The 27,148-nt window shown below is 37.0% G+C and overlaps 2 protein-coding genes across 3 annotated transcripts in view; one reads left to right on the top strand and one right to left on the bottom strand.

Moving 5' to 3' along the window:
- The window catches only part of LOC126746820 (cationic amino acid transporter 4), a 34,358-nt gene extending 17,119 nt beyond the window's left edge, over positions 1–17,239 (top strand). The window contains exons 3-12 of one of the 2 annotated variants that reach the window (XM_050455219.1): positions 47–295; positions 348–515; positions 571–732; positions 2,452–2,638; positions 2,691–2,857; positions 2,911–3,082; positions 3,133–3,273; positions 3,331–3,509; positions 3,563–3,585; positions 10,065–10,562. In XM_050455219.1, the coding sequence (XP_050311176.1) occupies positions 47–295; positions 348–515; positions 571–732; positions 2,452–2,638; positions 2,691–2,857; positions 2,911–3,082; positions 3,133–3,273; positions 3,331–3,509; positions 3,563–3,585; positions 10,065–10,430 (1,814 nt within the window). In that variant the 3' untranslated portion in view covers positions 10,431–10,562. Of the gene's footprint in view, positions 1–46; positions 296–347; positions 516–570; positions 733–2,451; positions 2,639–2,690; positions 2,858–2,910; positions 3,083–3,132; positions 3,274–3,330; positions 3,510–3,562; positions 3,586–10,064; positions 10,563–11,863 lie in introns of those variants that run through there. The other variant, XM_050455220.1, reaches the window with a different exon arrangement.
- Positions 17,240–17,825: 586 nt separating this feature from the next.
- Positions 17,826–27,148, bottom strand: part of LOC126746819 (E3 ubiquitin-protein ligase Ubr3-like) — a 70,693-nt gene continuing 61,370 nt past the window's right edge. Inside the window, exon 22 of the mRNA XM_050455217.1 lies at positions 17,826–18,115. Within this exon, the coding sequence (XP_050311174.1) occupies positions 17,998–18,115 (118 nt within the window). The 3' untranslated portion in view covers positions 17,826–17,997. The remainder of the gene's footprint in view (positions 18,116–27,148) is intronic.

Here is a 27,148-nt window from a genome sequence, read left to right as displayed (position 1 = left end):
ACAATTTTATCAGTATAATTTTGATATACAACAATATGCTTTTTAGGGGTGGGCCATATGGTAGGAGCAGGAATCTACGTATTAACAGGAACAGTAGCCAAAGACATGGCGGGTCCAGGCATAATCCTGTCCTTCCTGCTGGCAGGACTCGCATGCCTACTATCAGCCCTGTGTTACGCAGAATTCGGCACCAGGGTGCCTAAAGCAGGCAGCGCCTACGTTTACACTTATATCAGCATAGGAGAGTTTTGGGCTTTCGTTATCGGTTGGAATATACTGCTAGAGCATATGATCGGTAGGTGCCAACCATATTCTCGAAACAACAGTATTAAAATTTAATGTATTAGGTGCTGCGTCTGTTGCCAGAGCCTGGAGCGGTTATGTGGATTCCCTTTTCGGTGGTGTCATAAGTAACTCCACGATTTCCTTTACTGGAGAACTGCACGAGCAACTTTTGGGCAGGTATCCGGACTTTTTGGCTTTCGCGGTTTGTTTGATGTATGCCTTACTGTTAGGTGAGTATTGATGGTAATTATTGTGAAGTATGAAGCTTATAGTGCAACTTTATAGGTGTTGGTGTGAAGGGTTCTGCCATGGTAAACAGTTTCCTGACGATTATCAATTTGTCTGTGATGGCCGTAGTGATCGTGATGGGACTGTATTATGCTAGGGAGGAGAATTGGTCCAAGAAGGGCGGGTTTCTCCCTTATGGGTTTGGAGGCGTTATAGCAGGTAAGAAATTATTTTAAAAGTATCAGAAGATAATACACATTCTTTAGGGAGAACAATAATTAAGGCCAATAACCAATGAAAATATTTTCATAATTTTTTTACGTCATAATAAAGAAGTCCCTGAGGATGGATTTGAGGGTTAAATCGTACTTCTAGATTAATTATTTGGGTTATCAAGGTAGTTTTGGTTGGGGCATTTTGCCATCCGAATTTTTATACTAAACTTTCATTTTGTTCCACATTATTTCATAAAAAACTTAGAATATTCTCAAAAGGGTTTTTAGGCCAAAAAATGACATTCATTTTCGAATATTCTCATATTCGAACGATCTATGTACCTTAAAAACTTTTTAATTTAGAGGCAATTTTGTCCATTAAGGTCCAAGAGTCCAATTTGAAGTTTTCAGAACTCTATTGCAACTACAACATTTTTTCACTTTTTTAGTCATAACTTGGGAACCACTTGAATTATTTTCAAAATTCTTTCACGTAATAATAGAAACCTCTCTAAGGATGAATGTAAGGTAAAAATGTGCTTCTAGGTTATTTATTTGAGTAGTAAAGGCAGTTTTCCTCGGAGCACGTTTTCCTTTAAATTATCTTATCAAACTTTCATTACATTTCACAATATTTCATCAAATGGCTGGAATATTCTTAAGAGAGTTCTATTGCCAGAAAGAGTATTAATTTCCCAATAAGTTCATATCCAAACGTTTTTTGTACCTCAAAAACTTTTTGAGTTAAAGGCAATTTTGTCCACCAAGGTCCAAGAGTCCAATTTGAATTTTTCAGAACTATATTGCAACTACCAGATTTTTATTCATCAAGGGACATTTTTGTTCATAGTTTGGGAACCGCTGAAAATATTTTCATGAATCTTTCACCTTATAATAAAGCAGTCCCTGAGGATATATTTGAGCCTAAAAACGTACTTCTAGATTACTTATTCGGGTAGTAAAAGCAATTTTGGTTGGGATATTTTTTCACAATTTTTTATACTAAACTTTCACTTTGTTTCACCATATTTCATTAAATATTTAAAATATTCCCAAAAGGACTTTAGGACAATAAAAGTCATAGATTTTCCACTAATGTCATATATAAACGTTATCTGTACCTCAACAACTTTCTAAGTTAGAGGCCATTTTTGTATACCAGGGTACAATAGCCAACCAATTTGAAGTTTTTAGAACCATATTGCAATTAATAAATTTTTATTCGTTAAGGGCCATTTTTGGTCATAACTTTGGAAATATTGTCATATTTTTTTCAGGCCATAATAGAAGTCCCTGAGGATGAATTTGAGAGTGAAAACCATGCCTTTCGCTTATTTATTTGAGTAGTAAAGGCAGTTTTGGTTGGGACATTTTTTTCTCCAAAACTTTCACTTTGTTGCAGAATATTCAATGTAACAATTTGAGTATCCTCAAAAGGGTTTTAAGGCAAAGAAGGTCATTAATTTCTCAATAATTTCATATACTTACGTTTTCTGTACCTCAAAAACTTTTTGAGTTAGAGGCAATTTTGTCCACCAGGCTCCAAAATCACCCTAGGGGGCATAACTTTGAAACCACTTGAGATATTTCCATAATTCTTTCACCCCATAGTACAGCACTCCCTGAGAATCACATTGATGATAAAAACATGCTTCTGGTTTAAATATATCTTCAAGTAGAGCCGTTTTGCTTCCTCGTAAATTTTACATTTAACTAAATTTAGGTGCTGCCACATGTTTCTACGCCTTCGTCGGGTTCGACAGCATAGCGACCTCCGGAGAAGAAGCCAAAAATCCGTCATTTTCAATTCCGATAGCCACCATAGTGTCCATGGCAATAGTGACCGTGGGGTACGTCCTAGTTAGTGCTGCTTTAACCCTATTGGTTCCTTACTATGAGATTAATCCAAGGTAAGACTATTGAAAGAGTGACAACTCCCTCACCATAATAACACTATTTTAGTGCTGCTTTGCCGGACGCGTTCTCGAACGTAGGACAACACTGGATCAAATACGTGGTGTCTTTGGGGGCCATTTGCGGCATGACCACCACGTTATTCGGTTCGTTATTTTCTTTGCCGCGCTGTATGTACGCTATGGCTAGCGATGGCTTACTCTTTGGGTTTCTTGGTAAGTTAATTTTAACACAATAAGTAAGTCATTTTCAAGGTTTCTTTTCTTAGGTAACGTCAACAGTAAAACTCAACTACCTTTGGCGAACTTAGTGATTTCCGGACTATCCTCCGCCCTGATAGCTTTACTGTTCGACTTGGAGAAGTTGGTCGAGTTTATGTCGATCGGTACCCTGCTTGCCTACACTATAGTGAGCGCCAGTGTCATTATTTTACGCTACAGGTACCACATATTTCATTATTTATCTATTTTTTATGCAAATTCTTTTTAAGACCTAGCTATGAGACTATGGCCTGTAAGCCTATTAGTGCCTCCACCCCCGGATCCGAAGTGTCAGTGTCCACCTCAGAAATGACCACCCCAGTATCGGAAATCATCAATATCACTGGTACCTTAAGGGTTCAGTACAGCTGGTAAGGGTTGCAAAGCATTTAGAAACCTTAGAGCAATGAACTGGTTTGTTTTCAAAGGTTAGGGCCGATTTTTGGAAACTGTGAGCCAGGAAGTGTGGTTACTGGATCGGTTTTTCTCTATACCATCTTCAGTTGTGCCCTGTGCACCCTTTTCCAAATGTCCACCCACGATTTGCAATCGGGCATATGGTGGACGGTGGTGCTAGCCACGTTTTTTATAGTCATAATGGCCGGATGTAAGTTTTAAATCTTTTCTAAGCTTGTTTTTATATAATTAATCCCTTTGCAGGTTTGTTGGTTATCAGTGCGCACTGTTCGGGACAGTATTATTTTCCCTTAATTTCATATTTAGTTTAAGTGTAGTGGCAACAGCGCTCATCTGTCAATCTATTTATAATTACGCGCTGTTATTTCCCCGCTCCCCGGACAATAAGTTAGTCGTCTATTGTCATCGATTCGGTAACGATTAAGTAACGTCGCGCGGCCGCCGTGTTTTGGCCCTCTGTAATCGTGCGGTTACTGATGTAAATTTTAAGTTTAATGTTTGTTAAATACTCCCAATAACTGTGTAAGAAGTGTCTATTTGTTTTCTTTATCATTTATAACTCAAGTATGAATAAATTACGTTCTGAGTTCGAGGAATTCGTAGTTTATCATTTGCCCTGTATCCGAGTATTTTAAGTGGGTAAAGCAGCTAAGACGGGTAGTTTTAGCTGGCCCCCACATTTTGGCGACCGTGACAGGACCTCGGCTTACAGTGGCAAATCGACGCTTGAGTTTTCACAGTTAAGAGTACGGATAAGTTCGTTTGGATTTTGAATCAAGATTCTGTATATTGGGAAGTATTATTTTTTGGTTAATCACATATCGTGTGGGACGTGGTTTTGACTAGTTACCATGGATCAGGAACTAGAAGCTCAGAAAAAGGCTCGAAAAGTTTACCGTGGATCTTTCACGAGAACAGCCAATGAACTCGCGAATTTGTTAGATGGCCCCCGTTCGGAGGAAAATAATGAGGCTATTCGTGTTTTATGGGAGACTTTAAAACCAAAAGCAGAAGATTTGAAAGTGCGGGATAGTGCGATTTTTAAGAGTTTATTGGAGGACGCATCGGAAGATGAACTTTCTACCGAGGTGGACAGTTGTGATATGTATATCAAACGGTTTTGTGAACTGAACCTAAGGTGTGAAAAACTTTTCGTGGATGCCGATTTAGAGTCTAGTACCCGTATTGTGCCTAGTGTAAATTCGATGACAGGAGAAAGTCAAGGTAAGCGAAAATTTAAATTACCTCGCATCGAGTTAAAACCTTATGATGGTAGTGTTCAGGGGTGGTTGTCTTTCTGGAGCCAGTTCCAGAAAATCCATAGTGACTCTGACATTGATGACCATGACAAAATCGAGTATTTGTGGCAGACGACAATCCCAGGAAGTCGAGCAAGACAGCTTGTTGAAAGTTTTCCAGTTGTAAGCGAGAATTATGTCAAAATTATTGATTGTATGCAAAGTAGGTTCGGCAATAAAGACATGCAGATTGAGGTCTATATCAGGGAACTTCTTAAATTAATTTTGGGTAGCGCTACTGGAAAACAAAAGGTGGATATTACTATGCTCCATGATAAAATTGAGACACAATTGCGGGCACTCGAGACTTTGGGTATTACAACGGAAAGTTGTTCAGCTTTACTTTTTCCGTTGATTGAGTCATGTTTACCTCCAGAGTTGCTTCGAGTTTGGCAGCGTTCACCCTTTTCAGTAACCAGTGTTCCAAGTGATGTCCCTGATGATCCTGGTGGTTCTGTGTTAGAGTTGAGGTTAAAAGGTCTAATGAAATTCCTCAGTAGTGAGGTGGAGAATGAACAGAGGATTAGTTTGGCCGCAGACGGTTTTGGTTTGACGGAACGTATGTCAGGTGTCAGATTGTGTTCTAATGACGATAATTTTAAGAAAAGAAAGTCTGTTAGAGGTGACATAGTTTCCACTGCCGCGGGTCTTGTAAATTGCGATGCTGCCAGTTGTATTTTTTGTGGCGGATCTCATGAAAGTGCCTCTTGCTTCAAAGCCAATAAAATGTCACTAGAGGAAAAGAAAAATATTTTGTCCAGTAAGAAAGCTTGCTTCCGTTGCTTGAAAGTGGGTCATCAATCTCGAAGGTGTAGAGGGCGTTTCAATTGTGTTGTTTGTGAAAAATCCCACCTTGTTTTGATGTGTCCTAGTCTGTCAGTCAATCAAGTCGCTTCCAAACAGGAAAAATGCTATAATGGTGGTCAAAGCAGTGACGTTCGAGAAGAGAGAACTGTTGTACGTGATCAGACGTTGGCGAATTACACTAACACTTATGTATTTTTGCAAACCCTTCGAGTCCAACTAAAAGGTTTAAATGGGTACAAGACAGTGAGGGCGTTAGTGGATAGTGGTTCCCAGAGGAGTTATATTTTGAAGTCAACAGCTGCTCAACTCGAATATAAATCCAAGCGCTCTGAAAAGGTGATTCATTGTTTATTTGGAGGTAGAGAGGCAGGTTATGACCATCAATGCTATGATATTACATTAAGTGGTGAAAACTTTGTGTTTTCTATGGAGGCTCTGGATCAGCCTATTATATGTAGTAATATACCTCCAATATTTAGTGGTCAATGGTCAGATGAACTGGCAGACCTAGGTATTCAACTTTCCGATTCCCAAGATGCCGGGCCCATAGAGCTATTGTTAGGAGCAGATGTAGCTGGTATTTTGTATACGGGAAATCAAAAGTCTTTGTCTTGTAGTCTGATGGCGATTGAGACTAGGTTGGGATGGACTGTCATAGGAAAGGTTGTAACTAATGGAAAGAGAAATATAAGTGCTGCTATGACAACTCTAAATCTCTTTGTGAAGGATGCCTCTATAGAACAACTTTGGGAACTGGATACTCTGGGTATTAAGGAGCCAACGGAGCAGAGAACTAAAGAAGAAATGGCGATGGCAGCTAAGGAGCTATTTCTTGAAACAATTCGCATCAACGATGAAGGGCGATATGAGGTTAGATTACCGTGGGTTGATGGACACCCTCCCCTCCCTTCTAATTACTGTCTGGCTCAAAAGAGATTGAAGTCCAATATTACCAAACTGAGACGAGATGGACTTTTTCAACAGTGTGACCAAGTGTTTAAAGAGTGGGAAGCAGAGAAAATTATCGAACGGATTAACCCGGAAGTGCACGTTAATAAAGGTCATTACCTTCCGCACCGGGTAGTAATCAAAGACAGCAGTATGACCACAAAGTTGCGACCGGTATTTGATGCATCTGCGCATGAGAAGAACAAACCGTCACTTAACAATTGTCTAGAAAAGGGTTTGAATCTTGTGGAGTTGATACCGTCGCTGCTTTTAAGATTTCGAGAATATAAACTAGGAGTTATAGCGGACATCCGCAAAGCTTTCCTGCAAATCAGCGTGCATGAAAATGATCGTGATTTTTTAAGGTTCCTGTGGGAAGATGATCAGCACAATGAGGTTGTTTTTAGATTCAGGAGAGTTGTATTTGGAGTGAATAGCAGTCCTTTTTTATTAGGTGTGACATTAGAGTATCATCTTGAGCAATTCCTCAGAAAAGGTGACAGAAGCAGTTCTTATTCACGAGACACTGTTGAGAGATTACGGCACAGCTTTTATGTGGACAATTGTGTCACAAGTGTGCCAGATGGTGACACTTTAGCTATCTTTATTCGCGAGTCTGTGGCAATCATGGCAGAAGGACAATTCGAATTGAGAGGGTGGGAGCACACGAGAATTGGTAATTTAGAAAAAGAATCTGTTCCCTGCCCTGTACTTGGTTTAATTTGGCATCCCGACCAAGATGTTCTAACTCTTAATCCAGGTTTTTTGGAAATTGATGTTGACAATTTAGTGGTCACTAAGAGAGAAATTCTATCGTTAACTCAGAAAGTGTTTGATCCCATAGGATTTACGTCAGCAGCAGTATTGCTTCCCAAATTATTATTGCAGAAACTGTGGGTAAAGCAACTGACTTGGGATGAAACAGTGGATGAGGAGTATGCACAAGTTTTTAAACGCTGGGTGCGAGAACTACCATATCTGATGCAAATACGAATTGCAAGATGGACTTTGACTGGTGGGAGCAATATACAAGATGTCAGCATACATACCTTTTGTGACGCTAGCAAGGATTCTTATGCATGTGCAATTTTTTTGAGAGTGGTTGTGCACCAAAAAGTCAATGTTTTTCTGTTAGCAAGTAAAGCTAGGGTATCACCACTAAAGAAAATGACGATACCAAGGCTTGAGCTTTTGGCCGCAGTAATAGGTGCAAGACTTTTTAAGAATGTCAGAGAAAATCTCAATACTACCGCACATTGTTATTTTTGGAGCGATTCATCTACGGTAATATCGTGGATACAAAGAAAAGATCAATGGGGAACATTCGTCTGGAATAGGGTTATGGAGATCCGAAAGCTAACCATAGCGGAACATTGGAGACATATACCAGGGGCTTGTAATCCCGCAGATCTGCCTTCCCGGGGTTGTTTTCCAAAGCAATTATTTGAAGCTAAATGGTGGGAGGGACCTACGTGGCTCTATCAGGAACCAGACCAATGGCCTTTGGAAAACCCAAACTACAATGAAGAGGAGATTTTACAGGAGCGACGAAAACAGCTGGTATTAGCCCTTGCTGATTTAAATATCCAGAGTGAATGGAATTTATCCTACTTTTCGAATTATCACAAGACAATACGGATGCTTGGTTGGATTCTCCGGTTTTGTTATAACATCACGCATTCAGATAATAAGAAAAGCGGTGAGTTAAGTGCTGAAGAATTTACGGCTGCCGAGACCTTGGCATTTAAATTGATCCAGCAAGAGTGTTTTTCGGGAGAGGATGATAAAAATATCAGCAATCTTCAACCATTTTATGATGAAAAGGGAGTGCTTAGATTGAAATCAAGAGTGTCTAACAGGGAAGATACTGAATATTTCCGATTTCCCGTTATTTTGCCTGCCAAGCATCCTTTAGTACAGAGTTTGATTTGGTTCGAGCATACGAAGTCTTGCCATGTTAGAACCCAAGGTCTACTGAGTCTCTTACGAGAAAAATATTGGATTATGGGAGGAAGACGTAGTATTCGAAGTGTCATATCCAGATGTGTAGTGTGCAAACGACAGCATGGAAAACCCTTGGTTGTTCAATCACCACCGTTACCTCTGGATCGAGTGCGTTTGGCAGTTCCATTTGAGATCACCGGCGTGGATTTTGCTGGCCCGTTATTCCTGAGAACTGGACAAAAAGCGTGGTTGTGTCTTTTCACATGTGCGGTGTACCGCGCGGTTCATTTGGAGTTATGCACGTCGCTTTTGACCGCGGGGTTTTTGCAAGTGTTTCGTCGTTTTGTAGCTCGGCGCGGTAGACCTAAAAAGATTTATAGCGACAACGGGACTAATTTCGTTGGTGCGGAAAACGCTTTATCGGCTCTTGATTGGGACTCGATTTTACGCGATACCAGTGTGCAACGTATCGTTTGGAAGTTTAACCCCCCGACAGCGGCGTGGTGGGGTGGGTTTTGGGAACGGTTGATAGGAGTTCTTAAACAGCTATTACGGAAAATGTTGGGTCACGCGTGTTTGGACTTTGAACAATTGTTAACCTTGGTTTGTGACTGTGAAGCTGTTGTCAATGCTCGACCGTTAACATATTGTTCCGAGGATTCCACGGACTTGGCTCCTCTTACTCCATCTTTGTTTTTGCGCGAACAAACCGACTGGGGTTTACCTGACTGTGATTCTGTTGACCGCGCTTCCTTGTGTCGCAAAGCAAGGCATATCCAACGTTTGCGAGATGATTTACGCGCGCGATTTCGCACCGAATATATGGGACAATTGAAGTTACTATCCAAAAACGCAAAGTGCAGTCCAGTCCGGATCGGAGATGTAGTGCTAATCGGTAATGACAATTCTAAGAGAACGGACTGGCCAATGGGTAAGGTTAGTGAACTTTTATCGGGTAAAGATGGTCAAGTGCGTTTAGTGCGGTTAGAAACTCCCAGAGGTGAATTGTTGAGACCCCTGCAACGACTTTACCCGCTGGAGTGTATTACTATGGAGCGAGATGTGGAAGCAACTCCTGGTCCTGAATCCACTACACCAGAAGCGTTCCAAGACAGTGAGGAGGCGAGTGGAAGAACCGAGGATGTGTTGAACAGGTCGGCTGAGGCAGTGAAAGTGACTCGGTGTGGACGTGTCAGCAAAATACCTGCGAGGTATTTGTGATTTTGTTGACTGACTGTAAGTAGACTGTAGTATAATAATAGTTTATTGCTGACTGTCTCTCCTGAGTTGTGAGAAATCTTTATGTGAAAATATTTCTCAGGTGGGAGAATGTTCGGGACAGTATTATTTTCCCTTAATTTCATATTTAGTTTAAGTGTAGTGGCAACAGCGCTCATCTGTCAATCTATTTATAATTACGCGCTGTTATTTCCCCGCTCCCCGGACAATAAGTTAGTCGTCTATTGTCATCGATTCGGTAACGATTAAGTAACGTCGCGCGGCCGCCGTGTTTTGGCCCTCTGTAATCGTGCGGTTACTGATGTAAATTTTAAGTTTAATGTTTGTTAAATACTCCCAATAACTGTGTAAGAAGTGTCTATTTGTTTTCTTTATCATTTATAACTCAAGTATGAATAAATTACGTTCTGAGTTCGAGGAATTCGTAGTTTATCATTTGCCCTGTATCCGAGTATTTTAAGTGGGTAAAGCAGCTAAGACGGGTAGTTTTAGCTGGCCCCCACACGCACCATCAAAACCACTCTACGAGTCTACGGTTTAAAGTACCCATGGTACCGTTCGTTCCGGCCGTCAGTATATTGTTTAACATAGAGTTTATGGTGCATCTAAACATTCTTACTTGGCTAAGGTTCTTTATTTGGATGATTGTCGGTATGCTGGTGTATTTCCTCTATGGGATTCACCATAGTAAAGAGGGCGAGTGGAACTCCTCTTACTCCATCCTGATGACCTCCTCGGAGGCGGTCAAAGAAAAGTGGGGGGCCACCACCAAGAGTAACTTGAAGGGCGTTTTGACCCATCGCAAGTCATCTTCAGGGGACAAAAGTGCAATTATTAGGGACGAGGAGGAAGATGACGATGATAGTACTGATTAACTTTTAAGGGCGGTTTATGGTTAAAGCAGTAAATTAGGTTCGCTTATTGTTATTGTAGGTTATGTACGGTGAGGTTTAGAGGTTATTTTTGTTGGATGTACAAGGTGTCCTAAATTATATTATTATTTTAAATGATTTTATTTGAAAGGTGGTGAGCAGTGAAAAATGTTGATACTATCAAAGGCTTTATAAAATTCAAATATCTTGGAAACTCGTGTAGCGATTTTATTGACTTTGGCTTCATATGAAAGCTGATAAGTTTCTTTAACAAAAAGGTGCTTATAAGTTTCTTTATAACTAAAATGGTCGTAAAGTTATTGAGTAGTTTTTCCACGGATTAAAAAAATCTTAATACCGTTAAAGGCTTTACGAAAATGCAAATATCTAAGAAACTTGTGCATCGATTTTATTAATTTTGGTTTCATATGAAAGCTACTGAGTTTCTTTACCAAAATGGTCCCTACAAGTTTCCTTGTAACTACAACCGTTTTCTAGTTATTGAGGAGTTTTTCCCTGGATTTAAAGAATCTTGATACTGTTAAAAGCCCTACAAAATCGATTTGATTGATTTTAGTTTCATATGAAAATCGTCGAGTTTCTTTACCAAAAAAGTCCTTACAAGTTTCCTTGTAACTACAACGTCTTGCGAGTTATTGAGTAGGTTTTCCATGGATTGGAAATAAGCCCGAAGTAAGCCCAAGCCCTTTTTGCAAAACTTTGATACCTTCAAAGGCTTCTCTAAAATCTGAATATCTAAGAAACTTATGTATCGATTTTATTGATTTTAATTTCATCTCAAAGCTGATGAATTACTTTACCAAAAAGGTCCTTATAAGTTTCCTTCTAACTACAACCGTCGTGGAGTTATTGAGTAGTTTTTCCATATATTGAAAAAATCTTGATACCGTCAAAGGCTTTACCAAAATCCAAATATTTTGGAAACCCCTTTACTGTTTTTATCGATTTCGGTTGCATCCGAAATTCTGAGCTCTGGAAGTTACATTATTGATAATAATTTTGGATATATCTGTAATAACATTCCAATAGCAATGTCATGGCTTTAGTTACAATTTAGGAAATCAGTAAACATCTGAACTGAACTCAGTTAATGGTAGCGATCATCTGTTTTGCACAGAGCATTGCCGACAAGTGTCCACGTTGGCGCACAGCGCGCAGTACGTTTTCCGCAGTAATTTGTTTTTACTTTTAAACATCATCATCGTCAGATGAGGAGGATATTTTACTAGATTCTAACTTAACAAAGTGGTCTTTAATTAAAAATAAACCAAGGATATCAGTACACCCTTTAAATAAAAAACGAAGTTACTTTGGAGTTTTCTCGAGTACATGCGAATGAATATTAAGACATTTGATTATATCTTAAGTAAAATAGAGAATAAAGTAAATTATGATTTCTACTACTTTTGTTCCAGATCGCCTCCCTGGTAAACACACTGGTAATCAATGTATCCTTATCCATCCCGCTAATAATTTCAAAAACAAAGCGAACGACCATGTGCGAGGCTTCGAAAAATACTAAGCTCAATTTACTGTGAGATGCGCCTAGGTACAAGGACAATGCTAAGTGAGGTGCGATGTGCGGTGCTTCGTTATGACCGCCCACTCATAGATATTGATCACATTGTGCTTGCGAGAAAAGTAAATATGTGGTCACTACATCAAATCCATCAATATTCTTATGCAATAGTACTCTTAAGAAAAAGTTGAGCTCGTTACTTTTTTACATATAAATCAGTTAAATAAACGCACTTCTTTTTTTATTAGACTCCATTAGTATTAAATAGGATTTTTAGGTTCTCCTGCACGGTTATCTTTCAATAATTCAGAAACTCTTAGACATAAAATGTAGATTATTTCTGACCAAAGATTGTGTATTAGAAGTGGTATTTTGTGTGTGTATTGGTCAATTGTTGAAGGAAATTATTTGTTGTACATCTTTACTATTTTAAGATCTGGTGTCCCCAAGATGCCCACTTCGGTAGATTCAGGATAGTGGCATTCGTGGTGAAGAAACTATACCATATAAGTAGGCTTCCTGAAACCGATATTCCTATTTTAGTTTTTTCACCACAACGGCCAGAATATATAGACTGCTGATGAGTTTCTTCATCAAAAAGTTCCTCACAAGTTTCTTTGTAACTATAACCAACTCGGATCTATTGAGTAGTTTTTCCATAGATTCAGAAAAATCCTAATACTATCAAAGGCTTTACAAAAATCAAAATATCTTAAAAACGTATGTACCGATTTTACTGATTTCTGTTTTATATGATGAGCTTATTTACCAAAAAGGTCCTAAACAGTTTCCTGGTAACTACAACCGTCTTGGAGTTATTAAGTAGTTTTTCCATGGGTTGAAAAAAATCTTGATACCGTCAAAGGCTTTACCAAAATCCAAATATCTTCGAAACTCGTGTACCGATTTTATTAATTTTGATTTCATATGAAAGCTCATGAGTTTCTTTACCCCATTTATAAGTTTTCGTATAACTACAACCGTTTTCTAGTTATTGACGAGTTGAGATGTTCTTTTTAAGAAAATAACTTAAACATCTACTAAGATACATTTATTAAAAAACTACTTTCTTATAAAAAAAAAATAAATTCAAAAGACACGATAAATGGTTAAGTCCTCAAAACATAATTTTTCTTTTTTTGCTGCTGCAAGTAGGGCATTTAAACACCACTACGGCCTTAGGACCAAAATCCGCGCATAGTGTGTGGGCCCACTTATAACACACAGTGCAGCGAATTCAGTCTTCACCTTCGTGGTCATCTGAATAAAGACCACTGCAATAAATGCACTCCGCATCTTCATCAGATATTGGGTCGTCTGCAGAGTCATCCATATATTGGGCTTCGCCTTCTTCATCATCAGTTGATACTGTCAAAAGCCTTATAAAAATTCATATATCTTAAAAACTCGTTTACCGAATTGATAGATTTTAGTTTCATATGAAAGTCGACGAGTTTCTTTACCAAAAAAGTCCTTACAAGTTTCCTTGTAACTACAACGATCTTGCGAGTTATTGAGTCGTTTTCCCATGGATTGAAACAAATCTTGATACCATCAAAGGCTTTACAAAAATCTGAATATCTTGAAAACTCATAAACCAATTTTACTGATTTTGGTTTCATCTGAAAGCTACCGAGTTTCTTTACCAAAATGGTCCTTACAAGTTTTCTTGTAACTACTACCGTTTTCTAGTTATTGACGACTTTTTCCTTGGATTTAAAGAATCTTGATACTGTCAAAGTCTTTACAAAAATCCAAGTATCTCAGAAACTCTTGTACCGATTTTATTCATTTTAGTTTCATATAAAGGCTGATTAATTTCTCCACCAAAAAGTTCCCTTATAACTACAACCGTCTTGGAGTTATTGAGTAGGTTTTTCCATGGCTTCAAAAAAATCTTGATACGGTCAAAGGCTTTACCAAAATCCAAATATCTTCGAAACTCATGTACCGATTTTATTAATTTCAATTTCATCTCAAAACTGATGAATTTCTTTACCAAAAAGTACCCTACAAGTTTCCTTATAACTACAACCGTCTTCGAGTTATTGAGTAGGTTTTCCATGGATTGGGAAGCTCAAGCCTTTTTGTAAAGCCTTGATACCGTCAAAGGCTCTACAAAAATCTAAAGTAACGTGAACAGCCTAATTGGTATTCAGCCTATTCTAAAACGTGAACGCCAAAAATATCTCGCCTCTATAATAACGTGAACAAAAAAATATTTATATCGTTTGACCGTTTCACCCGTAGGCATTAAGCGGCATTTCCTATGTTCCCTTTGTCGGCAACTTTAGTAGTATATGAAATTTGCATCTTATTCAGTGTTTGTTCGCCGATCAATACGAAACAAGCACGATGTCTACTAAGAAAGTAAATTATTTAACTCTGGAAAAAAAGCCCAACTCTTGTTTGATGTTAGTAGAGGTTGCGGAGTTACCTTTTTAGCAAAAAAGTATGGAATAGCTAAATCCACGGTGTGTGCAATTAAGAAGAAAAAAGACCAAATTACTTCAACATTTGCCTTGACTTTTTTTGGACCAGGTAAACGAAAATCTCTTAGACCTTCTGAATATCCATTAATGGATAAGTGGTTTTTGCGACAACGAGAGAGGAATGCACCAATAAGTGCTTTAATTTTAAAAGAGAAAGCCAAATATTTTCACGAAAAACTGTACGACAAAAATTCCACTTTTTCTGCGAGCTCGGGATGGTTGCAAAAGTTCAAGAAAAGATTTGGCATACGCTTAATAACTGGTGAAAAACTATCTTCTCAGCCCGAGCTGGTTTCACCATTCTTACGTAAACTTGAAGAAAAAATCAAGGACCTAAACTTAGACTATAACCAAGTGTACAAACCGACTTGTACTGGAAGCTTTTACCCGGAATCCAGTGAAGAAAAAATTGCCCCTGGAAGAAAAACAGCCAAAGAAAGAATAACGTTTCTAGCATGTACAAATGCGACTGGATACGTAAATTGACTCCTTTGGTAATAAGGAAAGCTAAAAAACAACGAAGTTTTAAGAACTCTTACATTCCTGTACACTACAAAAACTCACAGTCTGCATGGATGACTGACTCTGCCGGAATTTTTAAGGAATGGTTCAAAGAAATTGTCTTCCAGAGAAAGCACTTCTTTAATTGGATAATGCCCCCAGTAGAGGAACTTTTATCTGATGATGGACTAATTCAAGTTATGTATATGCCTCCCAATGTGACACCCTTAATTCAACCTATGGACCAAAACGTTATTAGGTTGACTAAACTGCATTATCGCTCCATGTTTTTGGCAATGGTTGTAGCTAATAAATCTAAGGACATGAATGTCATTATCAAACAATACAACCTCAGGAATGCTATTTTAAACTTATCACGAGCATGCAATAAATTAGAACTAGCAACCATTAAAAAGTGTTGGAAAAATATTTTCGAAAGCCAAAGCAATGATAATCGTGAAGACACAATACCCTTGGCAACTCTGAATAAGCCTGAATAGCATTGTAGAGACTAACCTCAATTTATTAGAAGAAATTGATCAAGGGCAAGACTTCGAACGTCGAGATACGGAAGTATTACGCGGTTTAAATATAAGGACAATAATCTTTTTGTTACTAAGCACACTAAGCCATCTTGCTGTTGTAGAATTTTGTATTTCAGGATTGTTGAGGTCATCAAGGATTGTTGGCCAGGAAGTTATGATCATTATTTTCCGAGGGCGGAAAAGAGAATTAGGATGGCCGAATATTACGCGGTTTAAATATAAGGACAATAATCTTTTTGTTATATAGGTTCGAAATAAGTGTCAGTTATTTATGGGAAAAGTAATGATGTGCGGCACTTAAGAAGTACGTAGTGATAGCCGAGAAATATTAGTTTGTAACTTGATACTTTGTTTAGGTTAAAAAGGTTTAGAGGATAATGCGTATTTTTGTAAGAAGGAAAAACAGTTCGATATGAAGTCGTGGCGGATAAAGATTAAAATAAAAGTTGATTGAATTTAGACAAAAGAGTTTGTTTTCATTAAAACTTCTAACAGAAGAATGGAATAAAGATGACTTCGTTGAACATCATGAGAATTGTACTGCAGTGTCTAATGATTCAGAAACCGAACAGGATTAAGATCCAGAGGTTTCTCAAGCTATGGATAAAGTCACTCACGTTGAGGCAGTTCGTATATTTAACAGAGGTCTAGAATAGGCGGAGCAAAACAATGCCGATTTCGAGGATATTCAGTCTTTACACAAATTACGTGAATGTGCAACTATTCTTTCAAACAAACAACGTATCCGTTAAAGTTTGATAACTTTTTTCTAAAAACAACGGATTAAATATAAATAATGTACATTGTACTTACTTACATACATATACTTACCTATATAATAAATATTTTTTTCTTTATACCATGTATAAACATAAACATTTTCAACTAAGTATTACTAACTGTATAACAGGTTTTTGTTTGGTTTTCCAATAAAATATATATTCAAAGTACATATACGTGTTAGTTTATCATGCGATTAACTTTATCCAGTAACATGAACACAGTCATCCCTAATTAGTTCACGTTATCGAGACTCTACTGTATCTTGGAAACCCTTTTACTGTTTTTATCGATTTTGGTTGCATATGAAAGCTGATCAATTTCTTTACTAAAAAGGTTCTTATAAGTTTCCTTGTAACTGCAACCATCTCTGAGTTATTGAGTAGTTTTTCCATAGATTCAAAAAAATCTTGATACTATTAAAGGCTTTACAGAAATCTAAATATCTTAAAAATGTATGTACGGATTTTACTGATTTCTGTTTTATATTAAAGCTGATGAGCTTATTTACCAAAAAGGTCCTTACCAGTTTCCTTGTAACTACAACCGTCTTGGAGTTATTGAGCAGTTTTTCCATGGGTTGAAAAAATCTTGATACTGTTAAATGTTTTACCAAAATCCAGATATCTTAGAAACTCATGAACCGATTTTATTGATTTTAGTTTCATCTTAAGGCCGATGAGTTTCTTTACCAAAAAGGTACTTACAAATTTCCTTGTAACTAGAACCTTTTTGGAGTTATTGACGAGTTTTTCCACGAATTGAAAAAATCTTAACACGGTCAAAGGCCTTACAAAAATCGAAATAATTTTAAAACTTTTCTCATTTGGGACATCTTGTATTAGAAACAACTGTCTCGCGTTGGTTAATAATAAGCATAAATAAAGATGTTATATTTATCACGAGGCAAGAATAATTATAAAGAAATGTACAAAATATATATGTATAGTTATAGGCAGTTTTCTTCAATAAAAAACACCCCCCCGATCTTCAGAACTTTTATATTTCGTTACCTTGAAACAAGCTTAATATAAACTTACATACAAATAATTTGATTCTTAATTCTGGACGTATATATCTATATAAAGAACACTCAGTAACACCTTATTATATAAAGAAGGACGTGACATATATGGTTAATATGCGTAACCATATATATTTATCCATTTTTTGATTGAATCGTTCTGTAAAAACTTATTAAAGAACTGTTACGAGGACATTGTTAATCCTTGTTAATGTTCTACAAGTTTTTGCAAAATGACCCTAAAACCGAAGAAAAACGAGTCCTAGAGACTATGGCCCGTTTCCCTTCCCACATTCACTCACTAATGAAATAATACCAGAAAAATTTCAATTTACTAAGAAAACAAGTGAGAAAAATATAAGTACCAGAGTATAGGCCGATCGAACACAAAATTATATACAAAGACGATTTTTGGGAAAATAAACAGACCAAATCGGATTCAATCCCATCCCACCTCCTCACCACCAACATCTTATCACAGACAAATTAAAATAAGATTCTGAAACACGAGTCGCAACCAATTAAAACGTGGAATTTATTTTATTTGTTAGTTTGGTACTCGACCGCCAACGAATTAATAAAATTAACTTTAAAACCAGAAACTGAAAGTTGGTTACGTCGTCATATTATGGAAGTGGATGTTTGCGTTTTTTTTTTAATGTAGTTTGTTGGTATCATTTTTTTTGGTTTAGAGGGCGTTTCGGTGCTGCACCCACGTTTTCTTCGTGTGGTCGAACCGGTGGGCGAGCCACTGCTGTTCTAACAGTTGGTAGCGGTCTTTGCTGAGGTAAAGGGGTTTGCCACGCCTAAAACAAAATAAAAACGTTAAAATAATTTCATTAGCAAATTGATTTATCAATTTTCAAGTTTCTAATTCATGAGGATTTTCTGCTGAGAATTTTTGGCTTACATTTAACTTCAAAGGCTCATATCTTCATTTTAAAAAAAGACTGAAAAAACGCTCAATAGGCGTCCGATGATTTTATTAGAAGAATCTGCGTACGCGTTTTTAAGTCTCTAACTCTAGCTAGTTGCAGATGTTGTAATTTAGCTCAGAATATAAATGTTAGTACGCCACTGCGTGTAGGCAGTTTTACCCAAGGATCCCTTTTCTGTTTTAGGGCCATGTGTTTTTTTACCATCTGTAACTTGCATTTGAAAAAGCGTAAGATAATAAAGTGAGTCTGTGTTGAGAAACCAACCTTCGCGTTTCATTTTTAACAGGTTATGGGCCCAGCAGTCCCAGCGGATCGGGTTTCCTAGTAAAAGGTCGCGAAAAGTTCGGTTGATTTCATAGTGTTTGGTGTAACATAACACAATGGCTGGTAATTTCATAGTTAATGTTCCTAAGTTAAAAGGTCGGGAAAACTATGATGATTGGGCGTTTGCAGTCGACGACTTTCTGGTTTTGGAGGGGCTATCCAAATGTTTATCAGAAATTGTGGACGCAGATGACGCCAAAGCAAAGGCAAAGATAATTTTGACCATTGACGCATCCCTTTATATTCATATTAAGGAAGCGACGACGACAGTCGAGTTATGGGAAAAATTAAAGTCGCTCTTTGACAACAAAGGGTTTGCCAGAAGAATTGGTTTGTTAAGAAATTTGATTTCTACACGCTTGGAGAATTGTGATTCGATGGCAAGTTATGTGAATCAAGTCAGAGATTGCGTGGCACAGGTTTTAAAATTGATGACCAATGGGTTGGTTCGTTGTTACTAGCTGGTTTACCGGATAAATTCTCTCCAATGATCATGACAATCGAACATTCTGGTATTGCGGTAACAACAGATTCAATTAAAACAAAGTTACTGGACATGCAATTTGACAGTGACAGTGCAAGTGCATTCGGCGCTAGTAAACCAAATTTTAAGGGTAAATATTCTCAGAAATCGGGTGATAAAAAAAAATCAGAATAAAATGTCCTAACGACGCCGCGAATGCCGCCGCCGGCACCGTTGAAGGGACATCTACCGCGTTTAGTGCAGTTAGTTATTTCTAAGTGGTACCTTTAGTATATCGGACTGGTACATAGACTCTGGTGCTATTGTTCACCTTACTGCTAGACAGGATTGGATTAAGAATCAGATTCCTGCAAACGTTCCAGAAATAGTTGTGACCAATCAGACAAAGGTTCCTGCTAAATGCTCAGGTGAGGTGATGATTACAACTATAGTAGGAAACTGTAAGTACGATATCCCAGTAAATGATGTTTTATGTGTTCCTGATTTAACGACAAATTTATTGTCAGTAAGTCAGCTTATTAAAAATGGAAATTCCGTTAGTTTTAAGGATAATTCTTGTACAGTTTTTAATAAGCGGAAGGAACCAGTAGCCACAGCTGATGTAGATAATGGAATGTATAAGTTAAACATTTATAAGTCTGAAAAATGTTTATTAGCTCAAACAGCCATTTCAGGAGAAATGTGGCATCGTAGATTTGGGCATGTAAATAGTAATTATCTAAATAAAATGCAGGATGGTTTGGTAAATGTGCTTTGCTTTAAAGGACAAGTGCAGTTAAGCTTAAAAAACTGCAAAATTTGCTGTGAGGGTAAACAGACTGGATTGCCTTTCAAGCATGAGGGTTCCAGAGCAAACAAATTGTTAGAACTTGTACACACCGACGTTTGTGGACCAATGGAGACGACATCTTTGGGAGGTTCAAAGTATTTTGTAGTCTTTGAAGATGATTTCAGTAGAATGGCATTTGTCTACTTTATTAAATCGAAAGACGAGGTATTTTGCTGTTTTAAACAATTTAAAAGTATGGCTGAAAACCAGACGAACAAGAAGATTAAGGTGCTTAGATCTGACAATGGAGGTGACTCTTGTTCCAGAGAATTTGAGGGTTTTCGCAAAAGCAGTGGTATCATTCACCAGAAAACGAATGCATACACACCAGAACAAAATGGCATCTCCGAGAGGTTAAATCGAACAATTGTTGAAAAAGCCAAATGTTTATTGTTCGATGGAGGCATAGAAAAGCGTTTTTGGGCCGAGGCAGTAAACACAGCAGTCTATTTGCGTAATACATGTTTAGCAGCAGGACACCATATGAATTATGGACTGGTAGGAGACCAGATCTAAGCCATTTAAGAATATTTGGAAGTCCTGTCATGGTACATGTTCCCAAAGAAAAGAGGCAAAAATGGGATAAAAAGTCCATAAAATGTATTTTCGTTGGTTATGATGAATTCACCAAAGGATATAGAGTATTTAACCCAGTAAAGAATAATATCACAACCAGCAGAGATGTTACCATCATGGAAAATGTTAATGACTATGTAGATATTTGTTTGGAAAATCAGTCAAATAACCTAGAATTGTCAGTTTCAGTGGGAGACACTGATGAGACCGAGAGAGCTGAGATAGTCGAAACAGAGGAAGTTGATGTGGCTAGTGACAGCTCAGGAGATCTGTGGCAGAATTCTGAGACTGATGACAGCAAAAAGAACGAATATCCTCCGCTACTGAGAAGGTCTAAAAGAACACGAAAACCTCGAGTTTTTGAAAAAAGTGTGACCTATCTTGTCAGAGCTGGACAATGAACCAACTTCAGTCGAGATGGCTCTGTCGAGGCCTGACAGAGAAAGTTGGAGAGAAGCGATGGCGGATCAACTACACTCCTTCGAAGAATATGAGGCCTGGGAATTAGTGGATATTCCAGAAGGTAAAACTGTAGTGCAGTGTAAGTGGATATTTAAGCGGAAAAGTGATGATGTGAAAATAAAGTGCGATACAGAGCAAAACAAGGTATTGACTTAAATGAAACTTTTTCCCTCGTTGTACGCCACTGAACTTTGCGATTATTAATGGCGCTGTCTGTTAAACTAGATTTAAACATATGTCATTTTGATGTAACAACGGCATTTTTAAATGGTTACTTAAAAGAAGATGTTTTTATGACCTTGCCTGAGGGGTATAAAACAGTTGGGTGCGAAAATAAGGTTTTGAAACTTAAGAGGGCAATTTATGGGCTTAAACAGTCAGCGAGGGCGTGGAATCTAATGGTCGATAATTTCTTAGTAAATTTGGGGTATAATAAATCTAAATTTGAGCCTTTCTTGTATACAAAGCAAAATGTAAATTTTTTAACAATTGTAACAGTTTATGTTGATGATTTTTTTATATTCTCGAATGACGTAATGGAAGAGGAAAATTTCAAATTTAAATTAGGGCAAGTTTTTAAAATTAAGGATCTGGGACGGATTAAAAATTGTCTAGGTATGAGAGTGACAGTTAATAAAATTAATAATTCTATAAGTTTAGATCAAGAAAAATACATTGATCAGGTATTAAGGAAATTTAATATGATAGATTGTAATACTGTGTCTACTCCCATGGAGACAAATGTTAATCTTGTGAGACAAACAGATACTTGTAAAAAAGAGTTGCCGTATCAGCAACTTATAGGTAGTTTGATGTATTTGTCCGTATTAACTAGGCCTGATATTTCATTTGCAGTTAGTTATTTAAGTCAATTTAATAATTGTTATAACGAGAGTCATTGGAAGCAGGCAAAACGCGTATTAAGGTATTTGACACAGACAAAAAATTATGGTTTAAAATTCCTTAAAGATGATGCGGATCTAGAAGGTTTCGTAGATGCCGATTGGGGAAGTAATTCTTTTGACAGTAAGTCATATACGGGTTTTTGCTTTAAACTTTCTGGATCTGCGGTGTCTTGGGAGAGCAGAAAACAGCGGACTGTTGCTCTTTCCTGTACAGAAGCTGAGTATATGGCTCTTTCTGAAGCGTCAAAGGAAGCCACATACTTAAAAAATCTAATATCTGAGATTACACGTGTAAATAAATGTGTAAAACTATATGAGTGCACAGAAGCTGGCAGTAAATCCGATGTTTCATAACAGGTCGAAGCACATTGATATTCGACATCATTGTATAAGACAAGTTATTGCAGATGATTTAGTTAAATTAGAGTATTTACCGACAGCTGACATGCCTGCTGATATCTTAACTAAAGGACTTAGTTCAGACAAGCATAATAGATTTGTAAATAGATTAGGTTTAATCAATTTATGACTAGTACCTATAGTAATATTTTGTGCAGTGGGAGTGTTGTAATTTAGCTCGAAATATAAATGTTAGTACGCCACTGCGTGTAGGCAGTTTTACCCAAGGATCCCTTTTCTGTTTTAAGGCCATGTGTTTTTACTATCTGTAACTTGTATTTGTAAAAGCGTAAGATAATAAAGTGAGTCTGTGTTGAGAAACCAACCTTCATGTTTCATTTTTAACAGCAGAGATAAGAGCATTCTGTCAAACTTGAAAAATATCCCTGCATCCCCTTGGAATGTCATGTCACTCTTATAGAATCATGAGACACACTCGCAAATTGATTATGACATGTCATTTAATTACTTATAGCGTTGATTAAATATTTGGGAAGATAAATGGATTGGAAGGAATGGACCTATTAATTGGCCAGCCAGATCACCTGACCTAAAAAAATTAGATTTTTTTTATAGGGTTTTGTTGTAAAGAAATTGTTTATAGAAATCCACCTACAACGGCAGTAGATATGGAGCAGAGAATACGGGATGCGTTTGCTCAAGTAACTCCACAAATGCTACATGAAGTAGAAAGAAGTTTTCAGGAACGTATTAATTTATGTTTTGAACAAAACGGAGGACATATTGAACACTTAATGTAATAATAGTAAAATGATAAATATTTTTAATATGCTTGTTTAATTATTATCGTGAATATTTTAAAAACGACTAAAGATAATAAAATAATAAAAAATGTTCATGTATTAAATCTTCATTAAATGGAAAAAATATACAGGGTGTTCCATTTAAAAAAAAAACGAGAAATGGAGCTTTGAAATTCGTAAAATATAATTGCTAACTACGAACGCCCTGTATATGACAGAAGGAAACAATTTAAATCAAAGTAATTCTCCGTTCTTCTACTGGGTGGTCCAGAAAGTTGTTAATTTTGTAAAATTAAATGTAAAAAAAACCGTTAATCAATTGTAACATATTTGTTCTTGGGAAATTTATGTCTTAAAAATTACGTTGTCCAAATGTGCCCCATTTCTTTCCTGGCACTCCTCAAGTCGAGCCCTAAAATTTTCAATAACGCGTTGGCAAGTTTCTGCAGTTATCGCTTCAATTTCTTGCTGGATATTGGCCTTTAGATCATTAAGGGTGGCGAGTCGGTTGCTGTACACCTTACTCTTGAGGTATCCCCGCAAAAAAAATCGCAGGGTCCGGGCTTCGGGCGGGCCACTGAATGTCCACTCTTCGGGAGATGATTAATTTATTGGGAAAAAGCGCCTGAACGACAGGCAAAGACAGGTTGGAGGTGTGGCAGGTGGCACCGTCCTGCTGAATCCAAGTGTTTCGATTGCATCCCTTAAACTCCTGAAGGGCGGGAGCGAAAAATGTTTGAAGCATGTCTATGTAACGCTACGAATTTACGGTAATTGCGTTGCCTCGAGCGTCTTCGAAAAAATAGGGACCGATTATTCCTGATCCCGACACTGCTATGGGCTATATTTTGATGTTTTTGCTGCGGGTTTGTTGCACACCAGTAGCGACAATTTTGGGTGTTCACATGGCCATTTAGGTGAAAATGAGCCTCATCGGAGAAAAAAATTTTGCTGAATCGCTGAAATCGATTCATTACTTCGTAGGCGAACAAAAGTCTTGCAGGAGGGTCATTTTCCTTTAATTCCTGCACTAATTGAATTTTGTAAGGATGCATGTTTAAATCTTTGTGAAGAATTCGCAGCACCGACGATCTGGAGACATTTAATACCGCTGCGCGTTGGTCCTCGGCGTATAGACGCTCTCACGGAAAACAGGTAAATAACACAATGGACATTCGACACACTCCCGAAGCTTCCCCCGAAGGGACTTTGCGAGCGCCCGAACAGGGTGACCTCGACACATAACACACCGCTCGGAAATACTCGATTATGTTGAGACGAGAGAGATAACAAATCGGAAATCACTTACCAGAATACGTACCGAAAAAACCTTTCGAGACACTGAATTATCGGGGTTGCCAGCGCTATTATTTTACAGGTAATATACTATTTTTTAAAGTGATCTAATGATACCATTCGATAAATCGTTAAAAAAAAGTAATTAAAAAACAAAACTAATTTCAATAGCTGTCTTATTATTCTTTTTACTATATGTTTCCTATTTAAAGTGCAGTTTTCAATTGGCGCTAAGACCGATGCTTTTAAGTCTTGGCTCTTGAGAACCCTGAAAACCCGCTTTCTGTAATATCCATCGAGTGATTGCCCGAAACCAAAACTTCAGCTATGCTTTTTTGCTTGGCTTGCGAATCTTGGGTTGGATGGGATTGGGTTGAGTTGTATTGGGCTGGGTTGGGTTGGTTGGGGCTGAGCTGGGTTGGTAGTGTTTTTTTTTTATATAAAAAGGCGCTGGGTGCAAAAAGGACCATGTTGGGTGAATAATCATTTTTCATAAGAAAAACTGATTGCGCAAAAAAAAACGAACAGGGGTAAAATTTTAATATTTTTTATTTTCTTTTTTCAAATGATTGAGTCTCCGACAACGAATTTATAATAAATACGACATATATTACCTTTTGTAACTGTTTAATTTTTTGAATTCGTACAAAAAAACGGCGTTCAATAGGATAGTAAACTGTTACGCCAGGGGTAATTATACAGAGTGCCTCCGATTAGGTCGGCACTATTGGTATCTTTGTTAATATTTAAGATACAGGGTCGGTTAAATTAGCAAACTAGTAGGATTTTTTCTGTTGATTAAAATGGTGAAAACAGAGAAAAAATTGAACATCGCGTTTTCGAGAAAATCTGAAAAATGTACTTTTGTTAAATGGAATCCCCTGTATAGTTTTACATAAATCAAAAGATAATACTTTTCTTAATAAAAAAGTTTATTTACACTAATAGCCTAAACCTAAAAAAAACAAAGTTATAGCGATATTAATAATTTTGTCAAATTTAGGCAAGTTGGCCTTGAACTTTTTGAGAGTAAATCAAATAAATCATTGTTTGAATAATAAAATGACAGAAGCCGTAGAGATTTTATTAAATAAAGAAATACTGACAGTTACATGTTAGCAAAGTTTGTGATTTTTGTAAAGTCTAAATTAGTAAAATGCCTTTTACACATATTGAAAAATGTGATATGTTAGAATGTTACCTTGTATGTCGAAAAAATAGTGACAGAGCGCTAGAAGAGTACCGCCAGAGATTCCAGACTCGTAACTTGCCAAACCGTAGATACTTTTTAATTCTCTACAGAAAATTTAGAAGTAACGAAAACGTGTTTAAAAGAACTAGAAGAAGGAACCAATTTATAGTAAGCGAGGATGTTGAAATTTCTATTTTGGCATCTTTTGAAGCTCATATGGAAAACTCAACTAGAGATTTAGCAAGAGCTTATGGTGTGAGCTTAGTAACAATTTGGCGGGTCTTAAAGAAACACAAATTTGTGCCATACAAGTATCGACCAGTACAAACATTAAGATAACGAAAGAAGACGACTTGCTTTTTGCAACTGGTTACGTAATGCATATGAAGCTAATGATAATATTTTAAACCGTATAATTTGGAGCGACGAAGCTAATTTTTCAAACAAAGGTATGTTTAAGCGTAAAAATGTACACTATTGGTCCCAAGAAAATCTTTTCCTTACTGATCCCAGAAATCTTCAAAATCAATTTAGTATAAACATTTGGTGCGGCTTAATAGGAAGCCAAGTAATAGGACCTGTGTTTTATGATGGCACTTTGACTGGAAGGAGATATGTTGATCTCATATTATCTGGAGCGCTGGAAGATTATTTGAATAATGTTAACTTGGAGAGACGGCAACAAATCTATTTTCAACAGGATGGAGCATCTCCTAAATGATGATCAACTAAATGATGTAAGAATATTACTTAATAGACTGTTTGACGATAAATGGATTGGGACACGTGGCCCGATTCGTTGGCCACCTAGGTCACCAGACCTAACCCCTCTAGATTTTTATTTTTGGGGTTACATAAAAAATGAAGTGTATAAAAAAAAATACAGAAACGTTGATGAACTTCAAACACATATTAGGCAAATAATTGGATCAATAGATAGAAGATCAATCTTAAAAGCTACAAGACGTGTGCTTAAGTGTGCTCAGAAATGTATTGAACTTATGGTTTTACTTTATGTTATTTATTTCAGAGCCAACTTGCCTAAATTTGACAAAATTATTAATATCGCTATAACTTTGTTATTTTTAGGTTAAGGCTATTAGTGTAAATAAACATTTTTATTAAGAAAATTATTATCTTTTGATTTATGTAAAAATATACAGGGGATTCCCTTTAACAAAAGTACATTTTTCACATTTTCTCGAAAACGCGATGTTAATTTTTTTCTGTTTTCACCATTAATCCTACTAGTTTGCTAATTTAACCGACCCTGTATCTTAAATATTAACAAAGATACCAATAGTGCCGACTTAATCGGAGGTCCTGTCTTTTTTTTAAATCTTGAAAATGGGTAGTCGATAAGATAGTAAACTGTTACCGTAATTTGTATATATTCCAGCCCTGACAAAACTCAACAATATTAATGAAAACTTGGCTCAATCTAAATAAGGCTGTAATATATGATATTCTCTAAGAACCTGTTTCTTTTCCTACTTATAAATATTATTAACTAATAACTCATTGCACTTTTTTACGACACCAATTCAGAAATAATGTTAGTCACAAATTACTTGATAGCAATAAGTGTGTGTATAAGTAAATTAAAAATTGTATAGTCTATTACAGTCCTTTTGGTTATTCAGTATGTTATATTTAAGCTGACACACTAT

Source organism: Anthonomus grandis, chromosome 18 (genome assembly GCF_022605725.1).
Source record: "Anthonomus grandis grandis chromosome 18, icAntGran1.3, whole genome shotgun sequence".
NCBI classification, from domain to species: Eukaryota; Metazoa; Arthropoda; class Insecta; order Coleoptera; family Curculionidae; genus Anthonomus; species Anthonomus grandis.
This window is presented reverse-complemented; position numbering and strand designations above follow the sequence as displayed.